Source organism: Simochromis diagramma, unplaced genomic scaffold, assembly GCF_900408965.1.
Source record: "Simochromis diagramma unplaced genomic scaffold, fSimDia1.1 OVJJ01000159.1, whole genome shotgun sequence".
Lineage (NCBI taxonomy): Eukaryota > Metazoa > Chordata > Actinopteri > Cichliformes > Cichlidae > Simochromis > Simochromis diagramma.
Genome location: NW_024387197.1, coordinates 2,675,716 through 2,701,395, shown reverse-complemented (window position 1 = coordinate 2,701,395; position 25,680 = coordinate 2,675,716). Strand labels below are relative to the sequence as shown.

General features: G+C 40.1%; 2 protein-coding genes across 2 annotated transcripts in view; both read right to left on the bottom strand.

The window, feature by feature from the left end:
* Window positions 1-8,737, bottom strand: part of gcn1 (GCN1 activator of EIF2AK4) — a 29,362-nt gene extending 20,625 nt beyond the window's left edge. The window contains exons 1-20 of the mRNA XM_040050191.1: window positions 8,720-8,737; window positions 8,073-8,175; window positions 7,922-7,985; window positions 7,693-7,824; window positions 6,617-6,725; window positions 4,930-5,028; window positions 3,944-4,078; window positions 3,683-3,860; window positions 3,505-3,579; window positions 3,269-3,397; window positions 3,139-3,189; window positions 2,952-3,050; window positions 2,678-2,851; window positions 2,438-2,590; window positions 2,256-2,348; window positions 2,087-2,162; window positions 1,067-1,226; window positions 778-967; window positions 550-674; window positions 17-195 (exon numbers count right to left, since the gene is read on the bottom strand). Of these exons, the coding sequence (XP_039906125.1) occupies window positions 17-195; window positions 550-674; window positions 778-967; window positions 1,067-1,226; window positions 2,087-2,162; window positions 2,256-2,348; window positions 2,438-2,590; window positions 2,678-2,851; window positions 2,952-3,050; window positions 3,139-3,189; window positions 3,269-3,397; window positions 3,505-3,579; window positions 3,683-3,860; window positions 3,944-4,078; window positions 4,930-5,028; window positions 6,617-6,725; window positions 7,693-7,824; window positions 7,922-7,985; window positions 8,073-8,175; window positions 8,720-8,737 (2,342 nt within the window). The remainder of the gene's footprint in view (window positions 1-16; window positions 196-549; window positions 675-777; window positions 968-1,066; window positions 1,227-2,086; window positions 2,163-2,255; window positions 2,349-2,437; window positions 2,591-2,677; window positions 2,852-2,951; window positions 3,051-3,138; window positions 3,190-3,268; window positions 3,398-3,504; window positions 3,580-3,682; window positions 3,861-3,943; window positions 4,079-4,929; window positions 5,029-6,616; window positions 6,726-7,692; window positions 7,825-7,921; window positions 7,986-8,072; window positions 8,176-8,719) is intronic.
* Window positions 8,738-11,753: 3,016 nt separating this feature from the next.
* vamp5 (vesicle-associated membrane protein 5) lies at window positions 11,754-16,541 on the bottom strand. The gene is made up of 3 exons (XM_040050200.1): window positions 16,275-16,541; window positions 13,831-13,974; window positions 11,754-12,548 (listed from the first exon to the last, which is right to left on the bottom strand). The coding sequence occupies exons 1-3, from the start codon at window positions 16,281-16,283 to the stop codon at window positions 12,387-12,389; spliced, it is 315 nt and encodes a 104-aa protein (XP_039906134.1). The 5' UTR covers window positions 16,284-16,541; the 3' UTR covers window positions 11,754-12,386.
* Between the last annotated feature and the right edge of the window lie 9,139 nt (window positions 16,542-25,680).

Below are 25,680 nucleotides of genomic sequence, written 5' to 3'. Positions count from 1 at the left end.
GAAACTGTGCATTTACCTCTGGATGATACTCTTGTCATACAGTTCTCCCTCGGGTGTCAACATGATGGCGTACTCCTCCCTGGTGACCTGAAGCAGTGCCGGTTTGGAAAGCCCTTCAGTGATGTGACTGATCACCCGCGGCAACAGCTTGTTTGGGGAGAGGCGTGAAAGGGAGCCCACTGCATTTCTGACCGCCTGAGGAGAAAGGAAGAAAATAAAAATAAATACATAAATAAAATCACTAAATAATCCAAGACCTTATTCATCACTTAAGATACAAACAGAAAGTCTGCAAATGTACGAGTTTAGTGAACAGTAAGAAAAACTGTTCTTCAATTTAAGATGAAATTAAAAAAAAAAGAAATGCTGCTTTTTAGCTGGAGAGCAAATGTAAAGAGGTGCATGTTTGTTATCATCATCTGAACTCGTCTCCTTTCCTGGATCTAGATGCTACATGAAGCTGTTTCATTCTGTTTTTTCACCATTTTCTACATGAATCTGTATAAACAAATGTGGAATACAAGAAATGAAGCTGTACGATTGTCAAACCTGGTTGTCGGCATCGACTTTGAGCAGCTGTGGGAGAATAGCCTCCAGGTTGTTTTCTATGAACTCTTCAGCTTTCAAGTTCATGGAGGAGAGGAGAACAGGCCAGAGGCCACGGCGAGCTTCCACTAAAAAAGATAAACGTGGAGTGAGACATTTCAGATGCTGCTACCACCACCAAAGCACTATAGCAACAAACCTCGGGGTTATCAAACAGTGAAAACCATGTACCTATAGATGGATGATGAGAAACTATCAGGGTCTCCATAGCCAAACTCTCTGCTTCAGCAGGATCGCCCCACTGGCTGGCAGAGGAGCAAACAACACACAGTGCGTCCAACAGGACGCGAGGGGGCACATAGCTGCGACCCAGCTCAGTCAGCTCTCCGGACTCTGACACCACGCTGTCCTGGGGTAAAACCTGAAAGTTTACAGTATTGTCAGTAAGATAAAAATAAAGTGAGTAGAAAGAGTTAGCATCCAGCCCTGCAGCGGCTGGAAATGATAAGTGATTCTGTACTTTGTGTTTGTTGATGACCACCCGCAGTTCCCCAAGAAGGCCATGAGCAAGACTGGATCCTCCCAAAGAGGAGAGAAGCTTCCTGATTGTCTGCTGTGCTCTCTTCCTCACACGCCAGCTTCGAGACAACAGAGCCGCAACCGTGGCCTGATGATACATCCTACAGAGCGCACAAAAGGGCAAATGTCATTAAAGCAAAACGGGATAAAAGGCAGACTGCGTGCTTCCTAAATAAAAACAACACTAGGTGACTTTTAATTTCAGCAAGTCAGCAAGTTTGGGTTTTGTCCTGTTTACTTCAACAACTCTTTTGGAATTGGGGTTGTATCTATATTCCAACCAAACACTGCCATGGGCCAATATTGCCTTCCAGACCTGTATCTAAATGACAGACTGATGTTTTTCTGTTGTTTCCACTTTTTTACTGCTTAAATGTTAAAACATGGTATGATGAAAAGATTTAAAACAGTTTTTTTTCTTATTAAGATTTGTTACTAGCCTAAGGGGAATAAATAACAGCAAGAAAAACAAACTACAGGGATCAAGCATCGCATGTGAAGACTTTTTCACACAACAATTTCTTGCATTTAGGCTCCTTCATACAGTAAAAGCACTGCCCCAACAGTATTAATACCATGGGAATATGTAAAATAGCATAAGCAAGTTGTGTAAGGTCCTACATTTTAAACCCTATTTCACTGCCCACTAAAAAAAAAAGGTACCATCTCAGGTTAAAGTTAACATATGTTTCTGGCTATAACTGGGCTGATATCAGTCAGCTGATGTAGACACTGACAGCAGATACTGGTATGCTGTCAATAAGTGCTATCATCAAAAGCCTTTAAAGCTTTTATTCAATCTTTTCAATCAATCTGTATCAGCCATAAAGAAGAGACATTAGAAAGGCTCTAAGTTCACCTTCACCTTGTTAGAAATATCAAAAAGGGCACACGATGTGTGAGGACAGTATTTTGATATCTAAGTGTTTCTGGTGTGAATGAACACTGAGGTTAGACTCACTGTGCTTTGCTGCTGTTCAGTCTGTGGGCATGATCTAAAAACAGCCGTTCACAGAGCTGCAGCACTGTGAGCAGAGCTAGAGACAGAGTGCAAAACAGAAATGAGACATTTTTTAAATCGCTCATAAGCAACGTAAAACTATATAACAGCATTTTTAAAATGCTCTTACTTTCTTCACTGCACTGGGAGAGGAACTTCTCTGTAGTGAATAACGGCTTCTTCTCATCCAAGATCAGATTCCAAAAGCTGGTGAATTTGGTCTCTGCAGGGACAAAAACAGCCTCTGTCACTTCATATTCTCTTAGAGGCTCTATAAGTGACAAAAAGCCACAGCTGGAACAAAAGCCTCACCTGTCTGTGTCTCCAGCAGAGCCAATCGACTCAAGAGAACAGACGCCGCCACGCCTTCCGCAAGCAGAGCATGCTGGGAGTTCTGCGCTGCAGCTTTCTCAATTGTCTGGAGCAGCAACGGTATGAGGTCTGAGGCTTGGGCCAGAGTGTCACCTGGACAACAGACAAACAAGGTTTGACTTCCTTTAAGCCAGCTGCACACGTGTGATGCAGCATAATGTCTCCTTGCGTCTCACTGACCTTTGAAGGCCCCCAGCATGGCTTGAAGGTACGCATGCCGAACCAGAGAGGTGGAGGTCTTCAGGGTGAATGCCTTCTTGAACCAATCCAGCAGAGCGACGGGAACTTCCACCGTGAGGCGGTTGCTCCACTGGGAGAGCACAGACACTGCGTGCACCAAGGTGCCCTCATGGACTAAACAAAAGAAGGAGAACAACAAGTTTAGAGTAACCCTGGATTTTGAGCTCACAGACACACAGGACCAAGAGAGGAAGGTGAGGAAGATGAGCGTTACCTTCCTGCTGTAAATAGGGGATGAACATCACAGTGACTGCAGAGCTCAGAGTCTGGTTGGAGGCTCCTGACACGGTATGATGGCTGCAGCTGGCAATGCCTGCAACATTTAGAGCAAATGCTTGCCTTTCTTTTCTCATGTTAAACAGCCAAGCTCATAAATACAAAGTGTTTGAAAGCCTGCATACCTGACAACACACTCATCTTTTGGGCAACAACTGTGAGCTTTCCTTCAGATCCTGCAACCACAACAATGCTGCTTCAGCTCAACAAACCCAAACATAAAAATCTTCATTATTTGGGAAATAGTTAGTTCACCTCCGAGGATTTTGAAGAGATGTGTGACGACATCCTGCACAGCTGTGGGGTCGCTGCACTGCTGGGCCAAGTTCTGCACGGCCTGGACTGCTCCCTCCATCAGCTGGGCATTATTAGCTTTCAGCTGACCTGCAACACAAAGCACAATGATACCTAAAGCATAGCATCGCACAGGCTGAGTGTGTGGTTTAAAATCACGTTGCTCAAGAAATAAAGAGCACCAGCCGAAGCCTTACTTGCGAGTGCCTTTCCGATATCCATGGCATACTGACTGAGGTCGAGCGTTACAGCAGACAGCAGACAGGAAACGGCTGCAATGACATCAAAGAGTTTGGTTGTTTTTTCCCCATTTGCTGCATGAGCCTCAGACAGGTGAGGATTAAACACTATGACCAAAAGCTAAAGGCAGCTCACTCTGCATGGCGTTCTCCGGGCTGCGGAGCATCGTCTTCTGCAGGGTAGGGAGCAGCGTCTCCTTAAACTCAGGGTGAGACACGTGACGCAGTAATGAAGTACTTTTGTCCAGAATGTGCTGCTGTGGTTTCGTCTTGCTCATGAGGACCGATTTCACGTACAGGTCCAGCAGCGCGCTCTGAAAGAAGCACACAAAGAACATCAGGGTACAAAGAGATATCAGAAAGAACTGCTAAAAATGGAAAATAAATTTAAACTCACCCTGTGTTTCTCTATAGTAGCGTTGTCCTTTTGAGCAGAGCAGAAGTCAAAACACACCCCCAGCAAAGCCAGAGTCGTGGGGCTCTGCTCCAGAGTCAACAGGGTGCTGATGTACTGATTGACCATCCCCGGGTTCTGGTAAAGAGAAATGACTGTTAGAAAACCTGTGTGAATCATCAAATGGCTAGATGGCTAAACCTAAAAGCAGTTGAAGTTTCTGCAGCCTGTTCTACACCATATTTATATCAATGTCATGTTCAGTGGTAACTAAATATTAAAACATGGAAGAAAAAAAACCTAAAAGAAAAAGAAGTGACTTATTTTTATAAACACACTGTCTTTGTTTTAGTGGAAAAAAAATGGGAAATAACAAAAAAACAAAAAACCAAAAAAAAACTGAGTATCAGCTTTGCTGTTAGCAAAACTGTTGTTTTAAACATCTGCATCAGCCCAGAATTTCACATTTGGTCCATCTCGATTATTGAACTACAGTTACTTTTTTGAAATTTGACATTAAATCAAATAGTGAGATAGTTTACATATCATTTATCATGGTAGTAAGAAATGACCAGCTTTCTATAACAGTGTTAAATACGTGCAGCTACATCATATGAAAACACTTCAGCAGTACACAATCATCTGGAATATGATATTCAAATTGGCCATTTTTATGTGTTTGTGAAGTCTGGGTTTTTAACTACAACTTATCACCTTCACTGTAGCCTCACTGTGTGTGCACACGCACGCTAAGTTATGTTGAAATGAACCCACGTAAGCAAAGGACAATTTCTGTTTGTGCATGCTGAGCTAATGAAATCAGCTTCGCATGCATAATTAAAGCCATAACAAACTGTTTATTAAGTGCTCTCTGTGACAGCTGGCATGATCTGGTGCTTGTGAATTTAATAAACTGCACCTTTAGGTGAAGTGAATGAAAGTGAGATGTGAAAAAAGCAGGTCAGATCCAAGAATGTGTTCTAACTCACTCCCTTCCACAAGTGACTGAGATTCTTGAGGCTTGACTTCTTAGCGGTGGCCTTGGCTCCACCCACAACCTCAGCCACAAGAAGACTCTGAACCTCCACCTGAAAGAGAAGCCAAAACACCCAGGGGTGAGACCAACATCCAAGTAAAACCTGTGCTCTATTACAGGAAGCAGGTTTAGTGAACAACTCTGAGTTTGTTAACCTTGAGATTTGGTTTTCTGTTCTAGAACGCGAGCTAACGGACTCTGTGGACTCAGCCAGCTCGCATTCAGGTTTTCTTCCTCCCCTCCTGGTGCACCTGAACCAGCTGACTGATTCATTCATTTCCTCATTCATAAAGTTTAAAAGCGCACATTGGAGTGGATTCACCTGCAGACCTTCATGTTTTTACAAACACTGAAGTCCCAGGTGGATGTAAGTTTGCTTGATTTTTGTATTAAAACGAGTGCCTTCTAAAAGGATGGAGACAGCGACTGCAGCACAGATTTATCATCAGCTCAGAATAAAATTTCAGTTTCCATGTTTCTGACTCTGTGGACAATAACACAGCTACTCCTGTCAGCTGTCCCTCACTGCAAACAATTATTGTATCTTATTGCAGCATTCACAGTTTAAATAAAACATCTCTGTATATGAAGCTTTAAACAGTCATTTGTTGTGTTGTCATCACTCTGGTGGAAAAATGTCCGTTACAGGTGGATCTCGGACGTGTGATTATTTCAATGAAGATGAGGCTGAAATTAAATTAAATGATTTTAAGACTCTACAAACTGAACAAAATGTATTTTAAATGGACGTTTTAAATGCAGCTGCAGACAGTCTGAGGTTTAAAAATCTCAAAAAGTTGAAATTTGTTCACAGATTGAGATTCAGCCATTAAATGGCTTCAAAGAGCCTGAAATTTAGAGTCTCAACTTTAACATATTTTCAAGTGAAGAGCACCTAAATCACTCCCAGTGAGTCGACCCAGAACCAGGACAGGTAAAAGACTCTGTAACAGATCAGCAAACCGTGTCCATGTCAGAGTCCACTTGGAATGCAGGACGGATGCTAAATGGATTCAGTCCGGATCAGAACGTTTGCTTTTACTAATAAAACAGATTCTGTCATCTAAATTTGCTCCTGTCAGGTAAGAGCACAATAATTCGAATATAAATATTAAATGTCAAACTAGGACTCCATCTTGACCTCATAACAAGTTCAAGTTGGGTAAATGACGGCCACAGACATAAATTTTACATCAAACTTTTATACAGTCTGTGATGATGTCAGAGGCCATCATGGTGCAAGCTGATTAAAACTCTTTTCCTCCTCCAATTTTTGAAGATAGATATTGGTCCACACTGATGTGTTCCTCTGCTCTTTACCCTCAACTTTTATATTTATCCGTTACCATGGTGAATTGTGGTATTGGAGCTCCATTGATGATGGCTTTCTTTACGTAATTATGCGCTTAACTAAGGGGAACAATCTTAAAATTGAACTTGCTCTGATCAGCTGTTTCAGAAAGAGAAACTAAGAGCTGCTGATGTCAGACTTTATTTTTAAACTCAGTTTGTTGACCATGCTTCCTGGAATATGGCCCTGGTCTCATGCGAGCAAATCCTGTTGATAAGATGTTTAAATAATGCTATTTGTCACAAAGAGAAAAGAAAAAAAAAGAAAAGAAAAAAGCATTTTCACTGACCATTTTCTTCCAGGTTGGTCCTTCTCTTTTCTCTGGGGCAGAGAACACACTGGACACTAAAAGGCAGGTCCAAGACAGGCCAACGAAGGCGGCGGAGCCTGTGGCTTTACTGCAAATACAACAAAGAAATCAACCAGAACAATATGTAAACAGAAAAATGACATTTTTCCACAGTGCATCCAAAAAAAAAATGGAAGAACACTTCAAGTTTTCCAAATTTGAATGGAGATGTGAGAACCTTGGAAAACAAAAAACAAAAAAAAATAACAGCACGTAAAACGCAAGTTTTTATGGTAATGTTGAAGGAGGCTATCCCAATTGTCGTAGGGCAAGAGGTGGAGAAGTTGTTAGTTCAGGACCCCAGTAGCACACTGGAACCCATTACCTTCTTGCTGTGAGGCGGCAGTAATTCCCAGATGGATAAGACATTACAGAATACCTACAGTCAAACATGGTCATGGCAGCAACATGCTGCAGGAATGTTGTTCTGTGACAGGATCACACAGATGGAAGGATGGATGCAGAAAAATACAGTGAAAACTTTTCTTCCAGAGCGCCCCAGATCTCACATTTCAGAAACTCAAGAATGTGAAAAGAAAGCAGTGTCTTCAAAAAGCTCTGGACTGCTGCCCTGCTGTGTGCTGATGCCCTTCTCAAAGGTTTAGAAAAAAAAAAATCCAAGCTTTTATGATCCAAGGCAACTTTAGGGCGTCGATGCTGTCAATGGCTTCACCCAAGCAAAGAACCTAAATATTCAGTTTTTACTTTTCATACACTTAGAAAACACTCAAACCCTCTTGCCATGTCAAGAGGATTGTGGAGTAGTGTGTGCAACGAGAAAGCGAATAAACACTATTTACTATGCCATAAAGCAATGCACCCACATTATTTTAATTAAAGCCGCTACACTAAGTTACGGTATATAAATTATGTTTACTGTGCCAGGCAAACACAGAAAGATTAAAGATGTTTATGACTCTTCTCTTCTGTAAGTCTGTAAAACCAGAAATTTATTACCAGTGAACATCTGCAATGTTTAAAGCCAACTAGATGCACCCTGAAGTTTGGGTCATTACCTGGGCTCTCCAGTTTTGCTGATGACTCCACTGTTGAGCAGGCAGTGGAGCAGGCTGGTTACCAGGATGTCAGGCTTACTTTCAGCCAGCTGGCCAATAACAGAGAGCAGCTCTCTGCGTGATGCAGCATCCCTGAAGAGCGCACACAGAATAGAAAGTGTTGAAACCCCTGACAACAACTGAGTGTAAAGATTCACCTTCACTGTTACAGATGATGTCAGAAACCCACCGATATCTGTGTGGGGTGAGGCAGAAGAGCTTGCATAGTCCTTTAATGGCGGGCTCTGGTAACGCTAAAACAAAAGCATTTTACAGCTTGTTATCGTTTACTGAAGACCAAAAAGTGGAGAGATTAAAAAAAAAAAGACATAAGCTCTCACCTTTGCCCTTTATACACCGTTTCAGGTCTCCGAATATCTCCTTACGCTCCTTCACGCTGGCTGTATTCACTTTCACAGCAAATTTCTTCAGCGTGTCTGAAACCTGAAGCAACATTCACAATGAGAAAGGAAAACGTGACAGCAGTCTTGTGTAAGAGCTAAAAAATTTGCAGCTTGTGGTCATGTGAGGCAGAGGAGGGGGGTTCAGTAACACATCAGAAAATGGGCTTGATAAGAATACTTGGGTGTGTTTTTTATTGGATGGTGTCTTAAATGACTGCTGAACTTAATTGTCAGCTCTGCTCTGTTAAAATGTTTGTCCCTCATACTTGAACGTTCATGTCAGAAGGCTATGAACTTGGTCGGAGACGATGAAAACAAAAGTTTGAGGCGGTCCTCTGCTGAGTACCGACTCGCTCCTCTGCTCTCGTCAGCTGCAACAGCTCATCCAGTCACACTTGATGCGACGTAGCACAAAGCTAACGGCTTGCTAGTTAGCTGCTGTAGAGGGCCGCTCGAGTCTCGTGGCGAACACCGAAACCCGTCGAGATGTTCAAATAAATGGACCCCCAAGACACCACCATTTTTGTTTCTGCCTCACCTGAAAGCTATAGTAAAAGTAGTTAATAAAATCCTGCCACACAAACCTGCGTGTCCGCCGCCATCTTGCCGGTCTTGATGCAGGAAGGACTTGTTAGCGCCACTTCCGGGTCACGGCGGCTACGTATGCTTCTGCTGCATTCTTGAGAACTGGGAAAGTTCAAGTTCCAATCTAGTAACAAGAAAAATCATAAAGAAAACACAATATTAATCTGTAACACCTAATTTTGTAATTGCAAACTTTTATGCACGAGGTACTATGAATGCAACCCCATAAACCCACACGCACCACAACTTAAACCGCACTCAGTCCTGTTTTCTTTATAATATCAAACACACAGTTCCATGTAAGATAAGCTTCTGTACGCCCTGCCGTCGTCATGAGCTCAGGTTATTACTCTTGCAGCTATGAAACCCCCTCTTTATATAAAAATTAATTAATTAATTTAAAAAAAGATGCCACTTTCAGCTGTTCCCTTGTCGCCACAGCAGATAGCTCCTTGACTGATTTGGCGTAGTTCTCCTGACGCAATCGCGAAGGAAATTTGTGTCTGCGATTGAACAGTGTGTAAACCACATTTATTTTCTTTTTAACCTGTGGTGTGAGTAAGTAAATGGTGTTGGGTTCAAATCTTTTTCCTAACATAAGAAAGAGCAGTAATAACAGCAACAAAGTCTTGAAAGAGCAGCAATAACAATGATGTGTGTTGCTGCAGCAGCTTTATCCATTGTAAATCATTGTCATCGTCATGTCCCCTCACAGTTTTGTTCTCTCCCGTGTCTTGGAGTTGCAGAAAAATTCTAGTTTAACCTCACATGTAGATTTAGGCGGTTAGAACTTCACTGTATGATTTTGTAAAACCTTTGTATGCTCAGATGAAGTATGTGTATGTGTCAGCGTGACTTTGTGAAAACTGCTTAGCTTTGCTTAACGATGTTTCGCTATGTTATCTGCTAACTCTTTTGCTCTGAAGGAGAAGAACAGTTGTGTGTAGGCAAAGCTGGCATGACTGTGAATTGTAATGTTTGATGTGTGTGCTGGCTCTCCTGCGCGCAGTAATAAATAGCTTGAACACAGCCTTTTCAGTGTTTCAGACTTTATTTACAAAATCCCGCGACAGGGGGGGATTAGAAAATTGTTTAACATTTGCATTTGGTAAATTTCACAAAGACTATGTCAGATTATAAAAGCTGTTCATTTTTTAGCTTTAACATTTTCTCACATGATTTTATGTGTCCTCTAATTAATTTATACAAGGCCGTTATTGCTATTCTTCCTGTTGTGTGTATCTAACTTGTGGTGTTTGACTTGTATAATTTATTTATTTATGTATTTTTTTTTTTTTACCATTTGTCATTTTAGTGTTATTTAATTATTTCTTTTGTTGTTGTTGTTGTTTTTATTTAATTATTTCTTTACACAATGGAGTCTCAAACTGAAGAAAAATTCAAGTCCACTTACTGAAAGTCTGTTCATAACGTTTCACAAAGCCTAAAGATAAAGGCTTATGCTATGAAGACAAAGTGTAAGGAAAGATGCATATGGGCACATATTTCACTGCCATATGTAAATGTGGGTATGCTGATACTGAAAACTGTAATGTGTTTTCTTTTTTTTAAGTGTAGTAAAATGAGAATCAGGGATAGGCATATATTGTGTTAATAAGTGTGCAAAATTAAACGATTAATACTGTTAATATATAAATAAAAGTGAATCTATTCTGCTCATTCAAAAATCCATATTTTTATTTATTTTCATGATTCAAACTTAAAAACAGACCCTTATATTTATCTCTCAAGTAATGACCATGCTGTAGTATTGCTTGATCTGTGGTTTCAGTCTGTTGTTAGGTGGTTGCTAGGTAACATGCTAAGCATCATTGATAAATAAAATGACAGTTATCATGTTATCACTGTAGGATTATAAGATTATTGTTATAAATTAGATGTTGCCATGAACATGCATTTATAAAGAGCTGCAGATACAAAAGAAAAAGCTTCAGATGTTGTAAGTGGTTGCTAGGCAACATTACAAGATCATAATATCTGATATAGATTAGAATCTTCTGGTGAGCAAGAAGCTACGTGCCAATTCTGGTTGCTCAGTTCCTTATCATGTAGGAGGAGTTCAGAGGCAAATATACAGAGATTCCTGACCCAGTTTGCTATAAAGCACATTGTGTTGATAACATATTTTATTCCCAGGGAAACTGTTGTCAGTCAGCTCTCACGGTTATCCAGAAATGATTTTGGTCTAATGAGCTAACAAAAGAACACAGAATTGGTAACTTTGACATGCAGACTGTTACACAATCATTAACCATAATAACGCAGGTACCACAGATTCTAACAGCATAAACTCCAAGCACAGTAGTGCAGCCACAGTGAATCGTGTGAACATATTACAGCTCTAAAACAATCACCTTTCACCTCGCAATATCACTGTCTGGCCTCGCTGCACAGCATGTCTTTGTAATTTCCTGCTAGAGTGAAGGTGACACATGCCTACGCATCAGTGAACTGTAAGAGTAATCCACTCTTTTATTAAATGTCCAGTTACAATATGTGTGTGTGTGTGTAGGCTAATGTTAATATCTTCATGGGGTTTCTATTATTTGGTTACAGACTGACAGTTAGTAGTAACAGTGAACATAGTTCTTATGTTAACAAACCAAGTCACCTGATTATTTGGAAAGTTCCACACACATATAAATATTATGGTTCCACGGAGGTTTTTGGCCTCTACCTAGCATGTTTCTCTAAAATGAAAACATCAGTCACCAGGGGTCACTGCTTTCTCTAATACTCTTCGTTCTGACTACAGATAAACAGAAACTGTCTTTCCCGTTATTGAGGGCTCCAAGCTCAGACTTTCAAATTATTAACAATACGACTCCAAACATGAGACGGTCAAGGAGTGAATCTGTTCTCCATCCACATGTGCTGGTCACATGACATACTGACATGGCACGTGGAGACCTTACATTCTGTTTGTAAGTGCAACATGAAGAAGAAATCTGGAGATTGTATCTGAGCAAAGAAAAGAAGAGCAACCTGACACTAAAATAAACCACTCAAAAATAACAAACACAAAAACATTTTAATGATTGTGAGGACAGTAAGTTTTACACCTAAACTTATCACATTTAGACATTTATTTCTCCTTTCCCACGTGGAGTTATCTGAGGCGGATACATATTTATAAAAGTTTGGCATCTGTTCTGTTTTCTTTCATCTCTTGATCATCTCTGAGAGATGAATGGGCACTGCAGCAGGAGCCTGGTGATATTTGATTAAAAATACTTGCAGTTTTCCTTAAAAAAAAGAAAGGGGGCAAAACACAAATGGTATCTACTTAGTATGTAGATACCATTTGAATAAATATTCATGGCAGTGAGATTTCACTGGGAGGACAGTGGACCAGTTTCATTCTGTTGATATTCATCCAGTGAACTTATAAGACTTTAAATCCACCTATAATCTCTTGGTGTGGGCTGTTCAGTGTTTTGAAAACATCACCTTTTAAAGAAGGGAGTCTTTTAAAAAGGAGAGAGAAAAAGCAGCTGAGCAACCCACGGTACCATATCAACTTAAGGCGTGCAGTAGAGTGAAGAACAGGAATTATCCTCCATAAATATGTCATAGAGAACAGTTCAGGCAAGATGCTGGAGTTCCACAGTTACAGTTCCTCTCCTCTTCCCAGGTGCTTTACCTTTAGTCACTTCCTTTGGTGCTTTGAACAATAGCAACGATTATAAGACTCAGAATGATGAGTCCTGCTACCACCGCAACTGCAATAAGCACCACTTTCATCTTCTTGTTCGCCCATCTTTTCTGTGTCTTCACCTGGGTGGATGTCTTTTCAAACTTTTTACTCTGCGAAAAACAAAATTAAAAGGTTTAAGATTTTGTTCTTGTATAATTACATTTCTAAATGTCTAATAGCTGTGATCACAAAGATAAAACCCAGAACTGACACGCTCATGCCACTTCCAAGTAAACGTATCACGTAAACAAATCCAGAGGAAGTCCTTGTATCTTTAGGTCAAACGAGTCACAGACTGAAGGTCAGCGTGTTTTTCATTAAACAGGAAAGTACAAGCAAAATGGAGATTTCGATATAACTGCAGCAATCAGTGCTTTCTTATTCAAACCTGTTAATGTTAAATCCACAGAGATTTGCTTTATGTCTCAGCTTTTGATTTTTTAGCTTCTTTCATCTTGTTTTCTCTTTAGGGCCCACATATTTCTGGTTCAGTTTGATCATATTTTTTCATCAGACAGGCATACATGAAGTGGGATAAATGATTTTTCGGGGTGTTTTTATTCTAATAGTTCTATTGAACTGGATCGATTACATTAACTATATTATAACCCATGATTTAAAGTTGCCTCCAGGTGTCACCTTTTGGCAGATTCTTTTTCCTGTGTTGTGGTCTGAGTGCAATGCAAATGATCTGGTGCTGAGTAGGGTGGTAGTAATGTCAGTGAGCAAAGCTGTGTAAATGCAAGCTCTGGACTGAAGAGTTTTAATGTTTTTGATTTAGCTGATCCCAGTTTTGTCAAACTTGCTTACTTCTGTCTGGGGTAAGCCTGTTCCTTTTTTGTATCGGTGAGATCCTCTGTAAGAATCTATGCATTTTCTTTGAAACACATAGGAACCGAACCTTGTTTTTTTCACAGTCTACGATATTCAAAAGTAGCTCAGTGTGCTTCTTGAACTTCAATTTGTCTGTCTGCTTTTTTAGTTCTCCCCCTGGCTCTTCACCAGTGTCATGTAACGCAGCCAATGGGGCAATGTGGGAATGATGCAACCTTGCTGTTGACCCCTGGAAGGATATTCATACCCAGGGAGACCAGCTTGCTTCATTCATCTTAAGAAACAATAGGAAATACCTTTCTAAATATAGCACCATAAAACAGAATCAGGATGTAAATCGCACATTTGCTTTCCTCTCCAGCTCCACCTAAAGCATATTTATAGACATCAATGTGACATGTCTTAGTATTAATCCAAAGGTGCTTGTGGAGAGGGGATCTGTGTGCCATTTGCCCCAGTTATTCACCTTCAAAATAAAAGCCAAAGACTTTTACAAGGAACATATAGGCAAAATAGAGCTGTGCTAAGAGATGATGCTTTTCCACTTGGACAGTGTACCTCTTCCAGCAGCAGATCAGCCCTGTCTTCAAGCTCATTGAGTTTGCCAGATCTTTCTTCAGCTTTGTTCATGTTTTGCAGCATGATGACTTTCACCTCCTCCACTTCCTCCTGGGTCTTCTGCAGGTGGCTCTTCCCGTTCTCCTGTCCAATCAAAACACACAGTTTGATTAAAACTAAACCAACCCAACCTCCTAGGACCCTCACAGGAATTATGTGCTCACATTATTTAAACTTTCTCACGGTGAGATAATGACAGATGTCAGTTGACACACAAACTGTGAGGCGCTTTTTGTGTTTGGATAAACAGAGGATCTCAGTGAGCATGCCCACAGTGACTGTGGAAGTCATCTGTGTAGCCAAAAAATGCAGGTCAGCGCACATCCTTATGTCACAACTAAGATCAAATTTAAAAAAAAGAAGAAAGTCACAAGATTGGATTTCTAATTTGGATGACTCCAGTTTTTGTTCCTGTTGTGCGTCACTTTCAAATATGTGCTATCATATTTAAGGAGACCTGTTATGCCCATTACCAAGGGTATATTTTCATTCTTTGACTCTGTTAGAGTAGAGCTTCATATCATTCATGGTCAAAAATAATCCTAATTTAGTGTCTTTGTGCAGCCCCTCATCTGCCACCAATACACAATTTTAATCTCAAGCATCTGGTTCAATTAAGGTTAAATAAATTAGATCGAGAGTTTAAGAGTTTAAAACTATACTTCTACCTTGCTGTTGCAGAAGTCACTTATCTTATAATGTCTCTGCTTAAGTTAATTAAGAGCCTCTACCATTGTAACTGTATATATGAGAGAAAGTAAGAAAAATAATAATAGGTCTCCTTTAATGGAGCTGAGACGTTTCAGTGGGCTTTTGTGGAAATTCTTTTTTAAACAGAACAAGTAGCAACACTGGATGTTTAGTTACTTCTAATTCTATTACTATATTACTTTTATTGGTGTCGTTTTTTTGTAAACAACTTTTGAAAAGAAATCGAATCAAACATTAAGCTGCCAAATAAAAAAAATGGCAACCAGCACCAACAAGATCTAGGCTGCCTGATACAGGTCAGACTGGCATCTTGTTTTATAAACACAGCAGCACTCTTCTCCACCCGTCACCTGCTTTTCAAGCGTGCTTAAGCAGGGATATGTTAATTGTTAAACTGTATAGCTACAAATATATTTCTGGAAGCAACTCACAGAACAAACTAACTTACACAGTAAAGCAAACACATTCTGACATGTTAAAACTATTAAAAAGAAAACATGTTGCCACTCAGACTGGTACCAGCTGTCTATTAGACAGCAAATGAGCAGAACAACAACAAGAGGGATGATTTTCAAGGATATTTGTCAAGTCAAATTATCCTTGAACTACTTTCAAGGATAGTTTGACCAAAGGGCCATTGGTATCCTGACAGCTCTCTCCTTCACCTTCGTCCTCTGGGGCGTGAGAGGAAACTGACATCTCAGATACTGACAGGAACAGGAAACTGACAGACAGAGCAAAACAAATACGCCTCAGCACCTTGATTCACTTCACGCTCAGCTGTCTGTTTCTCTAAAGGCTTTCGTAGCCCTCCCATACTGCGGTCTGCTTTTCATTGGACCTGGCTAAGAAACTTGCATCTCACCCAGCAATGGTGACAACTGATTTATGCTGGGCTTATCTCATCCTGGGCATAGCAAATAGCAGCTGAACAATGGTGTATGTTTAAAATTCAGATGGCGGTGTCTTGACACAGGAAATGCTGCCCATTCCAGTTCCCCTCCTTGCTTCCTTCCTTCCTTCCCTCACTCCCTCCCTCCTGCCTGCCCGCATTCAGGTACCTGATATTATCCCAGTAAGCCACATCATGTTATAACATGCTCAGTATGTTGTATCATGGCACTGCTTTAAGTGTTCTGCTGGTCCATAAATTGTTATAATCTTAGATGTTTACTCTTAAAGCAGGATGTGTTAAATGAGCAGGTTTAAAAATGAAAAGAGAAGAAATATAATAAATTAAATTCATTCCATTCATTTAGTTTACATCTATCTCATTTCACACATGACCTGGTGCCTCTCTTGACTGAAAATGGGTTAGCCTCTCTTCACCTTCACATTGTTAATGTATGAATTAACGTAATGTTATCTCTAACTGAGAACCTTCACAGACGTCATGTTATCTCGCTGTACCGAGTCTCTGGATGAGTACGTTAGTTTGGGTTGTAAAAAGCTAAGCTAAGCTAAGAGAACTGAAGGTTGACCTGCCTGTTCATTAGTACCATAACAGACTATAAATGGTCACAGCGTGCTTTAGGCGTTCTTAAAAGTAAAGAAAATACAAAAGAAAGAAAGAAAACGGCAGCTCTAACAAACTTTATCTCTCATTCATCTCGTGTTTTTTGTGCAAGTCATTTAAATGTCCTTTAGCTCAGAGGAGGCAGGTATTCACTTACCGAGTCCATGTTGTCTCGTGCTGTTTGCGTCGAAACTGTCACAGAGTCCGCATTTAAAAGGGGAGAGTCGACTCGACTTTGCAGTAAGAGGAACACCCAGGCTCCGCTGCTCTATCCGGACTAATGTCACAAATTAAGACAGAGAGATATTTCTCTGTTTTCTTTTATCCGTATCCTCTTTTCTGCACTCGAGCTCACCTTACTCACTTTCACTTCTCTCTCCTGTGGCTTCACAACTTGTTTGCGCTTTGGCTGTGAGGCGTTCGAGGTATTCCCGGAAACCTCGTGTTTATGAAAAATCATGTTACGTACAACGTCAAATGCAAAACGGTGGTGAAAAACTCCCGGATTTCCCCCGCGCTGTACCACAGTCTATGCAACTGTGTAAAGTATGCACCGAGTAGTTTATAGTTTAGACAAGAGATTTTACTTATTTTGTTTTTGTTTATTCATTTTTACACTTGATATCCGTTATACTCATCTATATAAGTATAAATGTTTTAAATACATATATTACTACACCTATGAATGCATTGCAAATAACGATTTATATTCAAACCATGACAGCTGCATTAAATTAATTTTACGTGCTTAAGTATCAGTAAAATCTGGGGAATATTCGGCATTTCTGTGCTGCATTTGTACCAATTCACACCCACGCAGCTCGTGGGATTTACTGTTAGTGGTGAAACAGTGGTTAGCGCTGCTTGCCTCATAGTAAGAGGCAAGAACCGCTGTCCGGCTCGGGCTTCCTTGCGTGGAGTTGTAAGTTTACTCCGGCTTTTCCCTACAGTTCAAAGACATGTATGTTTGGTTAATTAGGGATTCTAAACTGGCTGATAACTCATCATCTGTCTGATAACTTATCATCTGTCTGATATCTCTCCATCTGTCTGATAGATGGGTGTACCCCACCCAGTGGCATCTGCGTTAGAGCCCGCGACCCTGAAGTGGACCCTGAAGCGGTTAAGACTATGGATAGATGACCAAAAACCTTTCCCGTGTTTATTGTGTCTTATTGTGCTTTATAGCTATATCCAGAGCTTATGTTACCTTTACCTTGACAGGGGCTCTGTATATCCAGATTTGGTTTGCATGTGCACATTCATAACTTCATTAGCACAGATAACGATGGCTTTGTCGTTTGGATGAAACTATTCAGACACAGGAAATGGGTGTATGTGACTGTGGAGATGCAGGAAGTGGGTTCTCTTGTTTGTTATAGATGATCTACGAATGTCAGTTTTACATGAAATGGCTAAGCACACACTGAAATGTTTCAGTGTTTAGATATATGTCTCTAAGCTTTGTTTAAGCTTTGTTTCATTTCTAAAGCATTATATGTTTGTGTAAGCCAGATATGAAATTTGATGTAGAGCTGTGGAGGAGCCTGTTTTGCGTATGCTCCCCTCAGTATTTTTTATGAATTTGTAGTATTGTGAACCCCCATGTGACCTGAGAAATATGCATATGACATGTTTGGCACAACATAACTTTTACTTCATGTCAACCTATCTTATAAAAAGTATAAAAACGGCATTCTTTTTAATGTGGATTTCCAACATAGCATTTCTAAACATAGTAGTTTTCTTCAGAGAGCATAAGTTATTTCTATCTGCACGCAATAACAGAATTATTAAAAAAAATAAAAAATGACAAAAGTGTTTTATACCACAACACAAACCATGATGATGTGCTTTAGCTTTGTAATAGTTAAAGCTTGTAAAATCGAGTTAAAACTGAGAGTTATCTTCAAATTAACATACAGTATAAAAACTTCAGTGATGATTTCTTGAATCAGAATCACTTTTATTGCTGGATTTGTATACGACCAAGGAATTTGTCGCAGTGTTATGGTGCAGAAAAGATAAAATAAATAGAGTTGAGAAAAAAGAGAAAGATTTCAAAGACTCTGGGAAAAACCCGAAAAAAAAAAAAAAAACAAAAAGACACTAGAACAACTGCCAAGATACTTATAAATGATGTAGCCAAGTCAGGACTTGTAGTCTCAAAGAAACAATCAGCCCTGCACAGTAATGGACTTTGAGGGTGCAGACCAAGAAAAACTGCACTTCTGCCAAAGAAACACCTTCAAGTCAGACTAAAACATGTTAAGGACAACCAGGAGACAGATTATGTATACTGGAAGTGCGTGATTTGGTCAGATAAGATGGAACTAGAGCTCCTTGGCCACAAAGTCGCTGCTTATGTTTGGAGAAAGAAGGGAGAGGTGTTCAAAGAACAGTGTTACCCACAAAGAAACACGGTAGATGTTTATGTTGTCAGTCTTCAGTGTGTCTGGAACTGAGAGTCTAATCAAGCTGGAAGAAATCACGAAGAAGGACTATATATGAATGAGAATAAGTGAAGATTTCTGTAATACCCAGGTCCAGAGGTAGGGAAATGGAACAGCTGCAGCCAGGTCCAGCTGCCAGTCACAATTAAAGGTGTGGTTTGTTACTACTCAATCAATCAATCTATCAATCAATCAAGGCTTTATTCGCCATGTGCAGGTTGCCCTGCAGTGAAATAGGACCCCCCCCCCGACCTTACACACACAACACAGACATCACATGGAGATACAGGTCGGAGATCGGTAGTGTTACAGAAAAAAACCCACTGAAATATACACTACAATGGGAAAGTACAAGAGGAAAAAAAGAGACCTCTACTCATGCTGGGCTCCTGGGAGGACAGCAGGAAACAAAAAAACTCCTCTGCACAAAAAAGCACATAAATGTCCACAGCACAACATTATAGAACACGTGACAAGCCACAGGGTCGGGTGGGGGGTGAGGAGTAATCCGAAGCAAACACAGCAGCCATCCTGCCCAGCGCTACCATTCCAGCGCGGGCTCAGACCCGCCGTGTTCCCAGGAGGGAACAAGCATCGAAGGCGTTTGGAAAGGGAGGGGGGATGAGTGTGTGCATATCAGTATATATGTATGTGTGTGCGTGTCCAGAGTTCAGCTGAGACAGTGTCCTTCGCCCTGCCAGGCTAAGTAAACAGTCTTCCAGCCAACCCAGGTGGTCTTGCATGGAATGGGAAGGAACAGACTAAACACAGTTGTTATCAGGGTGTTTTTGTTCGGCTCCAGCCTTGCAACCGTAGCTGGCGCCGAAAGGGTATCCGCATGAAGTGATGGTGCTTTTTACTTTAGTGCGAACAGCTCATATGAATTTCAAAGCTGTTCTAACAGTCCAACACTGGTCTCTCAATCTCCCGTTGGAGAGCCATGAGCTTCTCCATGATGTTATCAAACTTGCGCTCTGTGATGCTGTCATTCTTGTGCTCAAAGAGCTGATTCTGAGAACTCACGACCACAGTGAGCCTCCCCAAGATGTAATCTAATTTGCGCTCAGAGATGTTATTCCAAGCGAGCCCCTCCAAGATGTAATCCAGTCTGCACTCAGAGATCTTATTCTGAGTATTTACGGCAGCCGTGCGTTCTCCAAGATCTTATCCGTGCGGCACTCAATGAGCCCATTTTGAGAAACTCACGCCTCGTCCCATCATTTCAATCCCAGCGGGCAGCCTTGTGGGGGTTTTGCTTTCTTAATTCTTTGATAAGTCAGGGCCAAGCCAGCTCCGATCAGCAAGAACCCTGTTACCATGGTTCCGAATAGGTAGATATCTTCAGCACTCAGGCTCACCCAAGCCCAAACTTCTCGTTGAGAAAGGGGTGTCAATTGCATTTAGGGACCAGTAGATCAAATCCATAATTCCTCTTTTAGGTTTTAGAGAACAGACTGTGAGAGAGTGTTCCAGGGAAAAGTAATACAAAAAACATGAGACTAGACAAGGACATAAGAGGCTAAGCAAGGAAACTAAGGGAGGGGAGGAGAGGAGAAAAGTGCGACCGCCTTCGTCAAGAGCAAGAGCAGTGACTCTTGGTCAAAAGGTCAGTACCCAAAACTGAAGGCATAGGCAAAGCTAAAAACAAAACCAACCAGTAAGAGGAAGTGTTACCTAACCCTATGTGAAACAAAATGTAAAAAGAAGAAAAAAAGACGTGGTTTCCCTAACTCACCAAAGCACAAGAGGAAAAACTGTACAAAAATAAATAGGCAGTTCACTCCTTCTGGTTCAGTGATAGTTCCAGTAGTTACATGGTGGGTAGATGGCGTTATTGACAGGAACACTGTATACAAAACTAAGTTTCGCTCAGGAAAACACAGAGAACAAGCAAAGGTTTGGAAAATCACCAGAGGCACCTGAACGCAGCAGTACTGTTTATCTCCTTTATATCTTTTGTGCTGTGTTAAACTGTGAAGGACTGCTTGATAAACAAACTAATATGCTGCTGTATTCAGTGAGAGCCTGGCAGTGTGTGGCTCTTCCTGTCTGAACTTGTCAAACGTGTTGTGATGTGATAAGACGCACAGCCCTTTTGTTACAGAACTCTGTGACATTGGGTCGCTTAAGGGTGTTGCCTTCTTGTGGGCCCTGAAAGCGTTTAAAACGTCCTCCTCATGTGAAATATGTGTAATATCCATGTAATATCCCCACAGGGATAAGTCTGTGCCATATTAAGAAGGCCATTCTTTGTGGTACTTTTTTCTGCTTCCTGCAGTGGAATTGTTTCTTGTAATTTATGGGTTTATTTTTTTTTTTAAACTAAACAATGGCACATGTCTTTCAGCATAAATGTGATGTAGATACACACTAGGTTTTTGTTATGATATGTGTTGGATCACTCAGAGACTAAAGCCTCTCTTTTTTCTGAAGAAGTCAGTCATCAAACAGGTTTTTAACCAAGACTGCTTCCGTGTATGTCTGTGTGACACGCATATGATAGGGAGCTGATGAGCAGACAACACTGCTCTATTGTTGCTTAGCTGTGTCACTCGGTGAGCAATTAGAATTCTTTCCCACAGCGTTTGATTCAACAAGCATGAGACCCCTGCCTGAGACCAGCAGACCATATTAATTTGCAGTGTTCCATTAGCTTTGATGGAAAAAAAATACACATTATAATTTACATATTTGCAATCATATCTGCATAGTATATGTGTGTGTGTGTGTGTGTGTTTAACTTAATCTTATTAAAATCTGTGGAGATACAAACCAAATTTTTCTGCACCGCATAATAACAATAAAGATACATGCTACATACATTCTATTCGTGTCCTGTGAGGGTATGAAAATTAGAGGAAAGTAAAGAAATATCAGAAATGGGAAGTAAGGCCTTCCATGCGTGCAAAACATGAAAGGGGTAAATTTTCTTCATCATGTGATTTTGGCATAAGCGCAATTTTATTTGCATCATCAAACTTCCACACATGTATGCGGTCAAATGGCTTAACAGTGAAAAAGGAACTAAGAAAGTGAATAAATTTCTTTTAATCCTTGGAAGATTTTGGAAACACGTATTAGTTCCATGATTCATAAATGATCAAGTGATGTTTGACTGAACCTTAGCTTGCTTAGCTTTTAGCTTAGCTTGCTTAGCTTAGCTCGCCTAGCTTGAGTGTGTGAGTAGAACCACAGGCCTGTTCACACCTGCACTTTCTTCTGTTTCACTTGCAGGTTATGTTCGTTCTCACTTCTTGTTCTCTGTTATTTTTGGCAGCTGTTAGGTTTAGGTTTGGCTCCAAAAGCATTTAATTATGTTTAGGAAAACATGGTTTTGGTTCAAATGAGATAATTTGGTTGTAAGACGAGAACTGCTCCACGTACCTCCCGGGGCTACTTCCTTGTTTCCCTGAGCGGAGGTAGCTGGGTTTAAACAGCAGTATTTGATGGTCTGTAATGACAAAAATACAATAACATTAGGTAATCATTAACAACTGGAATGGGCATGAATGGAATATATGAGCACCTGGGGCCTTGTTTTCCGTCAACAAAGGTTTAATGAGTGACAAATGTAAATACAGTTAATCGGGAAAAAATACAGCAAACAATCTGGTCCTGTCACAGTTTCTGTTTACACTGTGAGTGAAGATAAATGTGTGAAAAAAGAATCTCCTGTGTTAAAATCAGTGGTTTGGAGTTGACAAACTTAAAACTCTATTACTTTATTAGCAATAAATACTACTATTATTATCTCTATAATAATAATAATAATAATAATAATAATAATAATAATAACTATTACTAATATTACAGTACTATTTAAGAGTTAGTACCACGAAATTTGCCTCTCCACTCCTCCATCACTGTGTTATACTTTCGCTTTCAGTTTCAGCTGTCTGTAGGATGATATTGTTGTGTTTAATTTTCATGTAATTGTTTCAGGCAGTGTTTTACGTGAGAGTAGTCTTACAGCACAATGATAGATTTTTAAAGTTTACAGTAGTATATTGTGCAGTTTCACAATATACTATATTTTACCAAACCATACAGTATGTTCTTGTGTGGTGTTGTGTACTGTAGTGCAGTAAAAGTATCATCTACTTCAGCACTATGAAGTACTATGACACTACGATAGAGTGTATTACATAAAAATAGTAATATAAAGATATTTAAATATTAAACATAAACAACATGAGGCTGCACTCATCATAAATTTATTTTACTAGCACATCATCTGTATGACAGTATAATTATCACTGTGTATCTCATCAGCACCGTCTACGTATTGAACATTATAGTGGGTCACAGTTTTTGGTGACACAGACCAGGCCAACAAAAGGCTTGCTGTGGGGAAAAAGCTTCACAAATACAAAGGTTGCATTCAGGATACTGACCACCCTCCCTTCACATTACTGCCTGAGGTTCATGCATAGATGGCAGAGTCACATTCACATGACAGTCGGGGCTGATTTCCCATTAGTAACAAATGAGCTTTGTGTTCCAGAGCTGTTGTCGCAAAGCTTAATTAGGTCTTTTGCCATGGGGATAACTATATTGCTTTACTAACCACATGTGGGCAAAACAGCACTTTCACAGTGAACGGAAAGACAGGCTCAGTTGAGAAACTATTAAGTCAAAATCAGAGTCCAGCCTGTTACAACCTGCTGTCTGTCTCGTTTGAATACACTTTGGAATGTTTGAAATGATTGATTTATTCTTTTTACTTTGGGAAGAGAATCCAAAAAAATCATTTAAAGACACAGAGGATTTACAATTTTTATTGTTGTGACCAGTGTGTTTCCTTTGCCTGTTTTTGCATTTTATTTTTGCAGTTTCTTTGACAAAATGCACACAGAATACACCTTAAAGCCTGTAAAACAACACAACGATATGTGGTTTTATAGACCTTGTTGCTGTAGAAAAACATTGATCAGTGAAGGCTCTCTGGCGACCAGCCTTACCAGCTGGGTGTAGTTTGTAGCATACACCCTTTTTTAATCACTTAAACTCCATAACCCAATGTTGCATCATAGTTTAGCTTTTTTTGTTTTTTTGCTTTGCTCTACACATTAGCAAAGCCTGCGATTAGACAAACAGAGAGCAAACGTGTGCCAAAATGTGGCACAACAACCTTCATAATGTTATCAAGACCTGATCTTCACTGAACAACAAGGAAAATTCTGCGGGAATCCCCTCTGATCTACTTAATCAAGAGTCAGATCATTTGGACTCTCAGTCTCCATCTGCTGGCAAATCAGCAATTTCTCTATTACAGTCAGCCTGTATGAACACAGAGTCACAGAGAAGGGAGATTATAAATAGGCAGTTAACTTTTAGAACCTTTTGCAACATTTCTATACATATAGGTGACATTATGTTTAAATAGATATTTAGTCTAAATATGTAAATTTAAATAAATAAATTTAAAATGTAAATTTTCAGTCTAAAATGACAGAACTGCAACTTTGAGAGCCAATTGGTTGACGTGGGCCTATGTAGAGGCCATAAATGATCCCGGAGCCAGGTGGATGGTTTGAAGAGCCTAGTAGCACTGGCAGTGTGAAAACAGACAAAAGCCTCGTTTCTGTTTGCTTGATTTAGAGATTTGAAACTTTTGGTCTCATCTGTTCAAGCCCAAAAATCTCAGATCACATCTCAGTATAAAGAGCAGGTTTATTATGTTATTTTAAGTTGACCAGTGTGAAGAATCGGTATAATGCAGAAGGCACTATGCTAATGCTGGAGTAATCTCTCAGTCATCACCCAAAACATCTCTGTGCAATGCTTCTCTTGTAGTCCGTCATGTTGACCTATTCAGTGCAAATTTTCACAACATCTGCCCTCATACCCAACCAGATGGCAGATTGCTTCCCCCTTCCAGAGCCTTGTTGAGCCCAAGGTTTGTTCCTGTTAAAAGGGAGTTTTTCTTGCCATTGTCACCAGTTTTTTTTTGCTAGGGGGGTGTCTGATTGTTGTGGTTTTTACTGCGTCTTTACCTTACAATATGAAGCACCTTGAGGCAACTGTTGCTGAGATTTGGCACCGTATAAATAAAATTGAATTGAATCTTAAGTGAGGATTACAAGGTGTGCAACATAGTACATCTTTAAAATGTTACAGATGCTTATTCTTCAGATTCTGCTGTTGATTGTGCTCTGTTTATCAAATGAAAGAACCAAAGTATTATGCTAACGTGTGTGGTGTTTTAGTGACCTCCACAGTGAAAGTTTTCTTTCAGAGCCACTGAGTGTATGGTGCAAACAACCGACTCTTGAGTGCCCTCTGCTGCTTAAATGGAAGCAGGACGTGCCTGCACAAAGCTGAGGATGGCACTGCACACACGTTTATTACAGTATCACTGTACACCATCTTCCTACTCAATGAGACATAATTTATTTATCTTAAACACAGATCGCTTTTATTTTTCCCCTTAAAGTTACATATTTGTCTTCAAGTCCATATGCAGTCTATGTTTTTGACACAAGCATAATTTTATTGCTAAAACCACAACAGTGTGATTAGGAGATGATACCATTTTCTTTTTTTTTGCAAATTAACAGATGTAGGATCAGAGAGACTCATGCAGTGATGTTGGATTATGATCTAAATGTGTGTTCAGGGCTTGGAGGTGGGGCTGGCTATGGGAGTCACAGGAGCACTGATGGGGATGACCAGCAGCTAGCAGAATGATGATGATGAGGACAGCGATGAGGACGATCACTATGATGGCCACAATCAGCTGGATGTTCTTACACCTGTAAGAGCTTTCGACTTTTTTCAGAAAGAGAAACAAGACAGGCCGCTGAAGAAACACACTGTTCTACATGTCTGCTAATGACAACATACTCCAAACACACAAGACTAATTATTAGCTTCATTCTTTAACAATACCTGCATCAACTACTACTGAAAATAACTAAACTCCTAAAAGCATATTTAGTGGAATGAGGAAACAAAACAACTTTATAACACAAGAAAAGCAAAATCCACTGTTTACTGGCTTTAGAATGTTTAGGTCTTTTTAAACTTTACTTTTTAGACAAAAAGTTTACTTTTTACTTTGCCACCTTTTTTACGCGTGTTTTACACACACACACACACACACACACA

Bases quoted from the DNA above. Each gene is read 5' to 3' on its own strand.
- vamp5 (XM_040050200.1), bottom strand. The intron at 12,549-13,830 runs GTACACTGTCCA...TGTTTTTCGCAG, and splicing joins CTGATCTGCTGCTGGAAGAG to AGTAAAAAGTTTGAAAAGAC.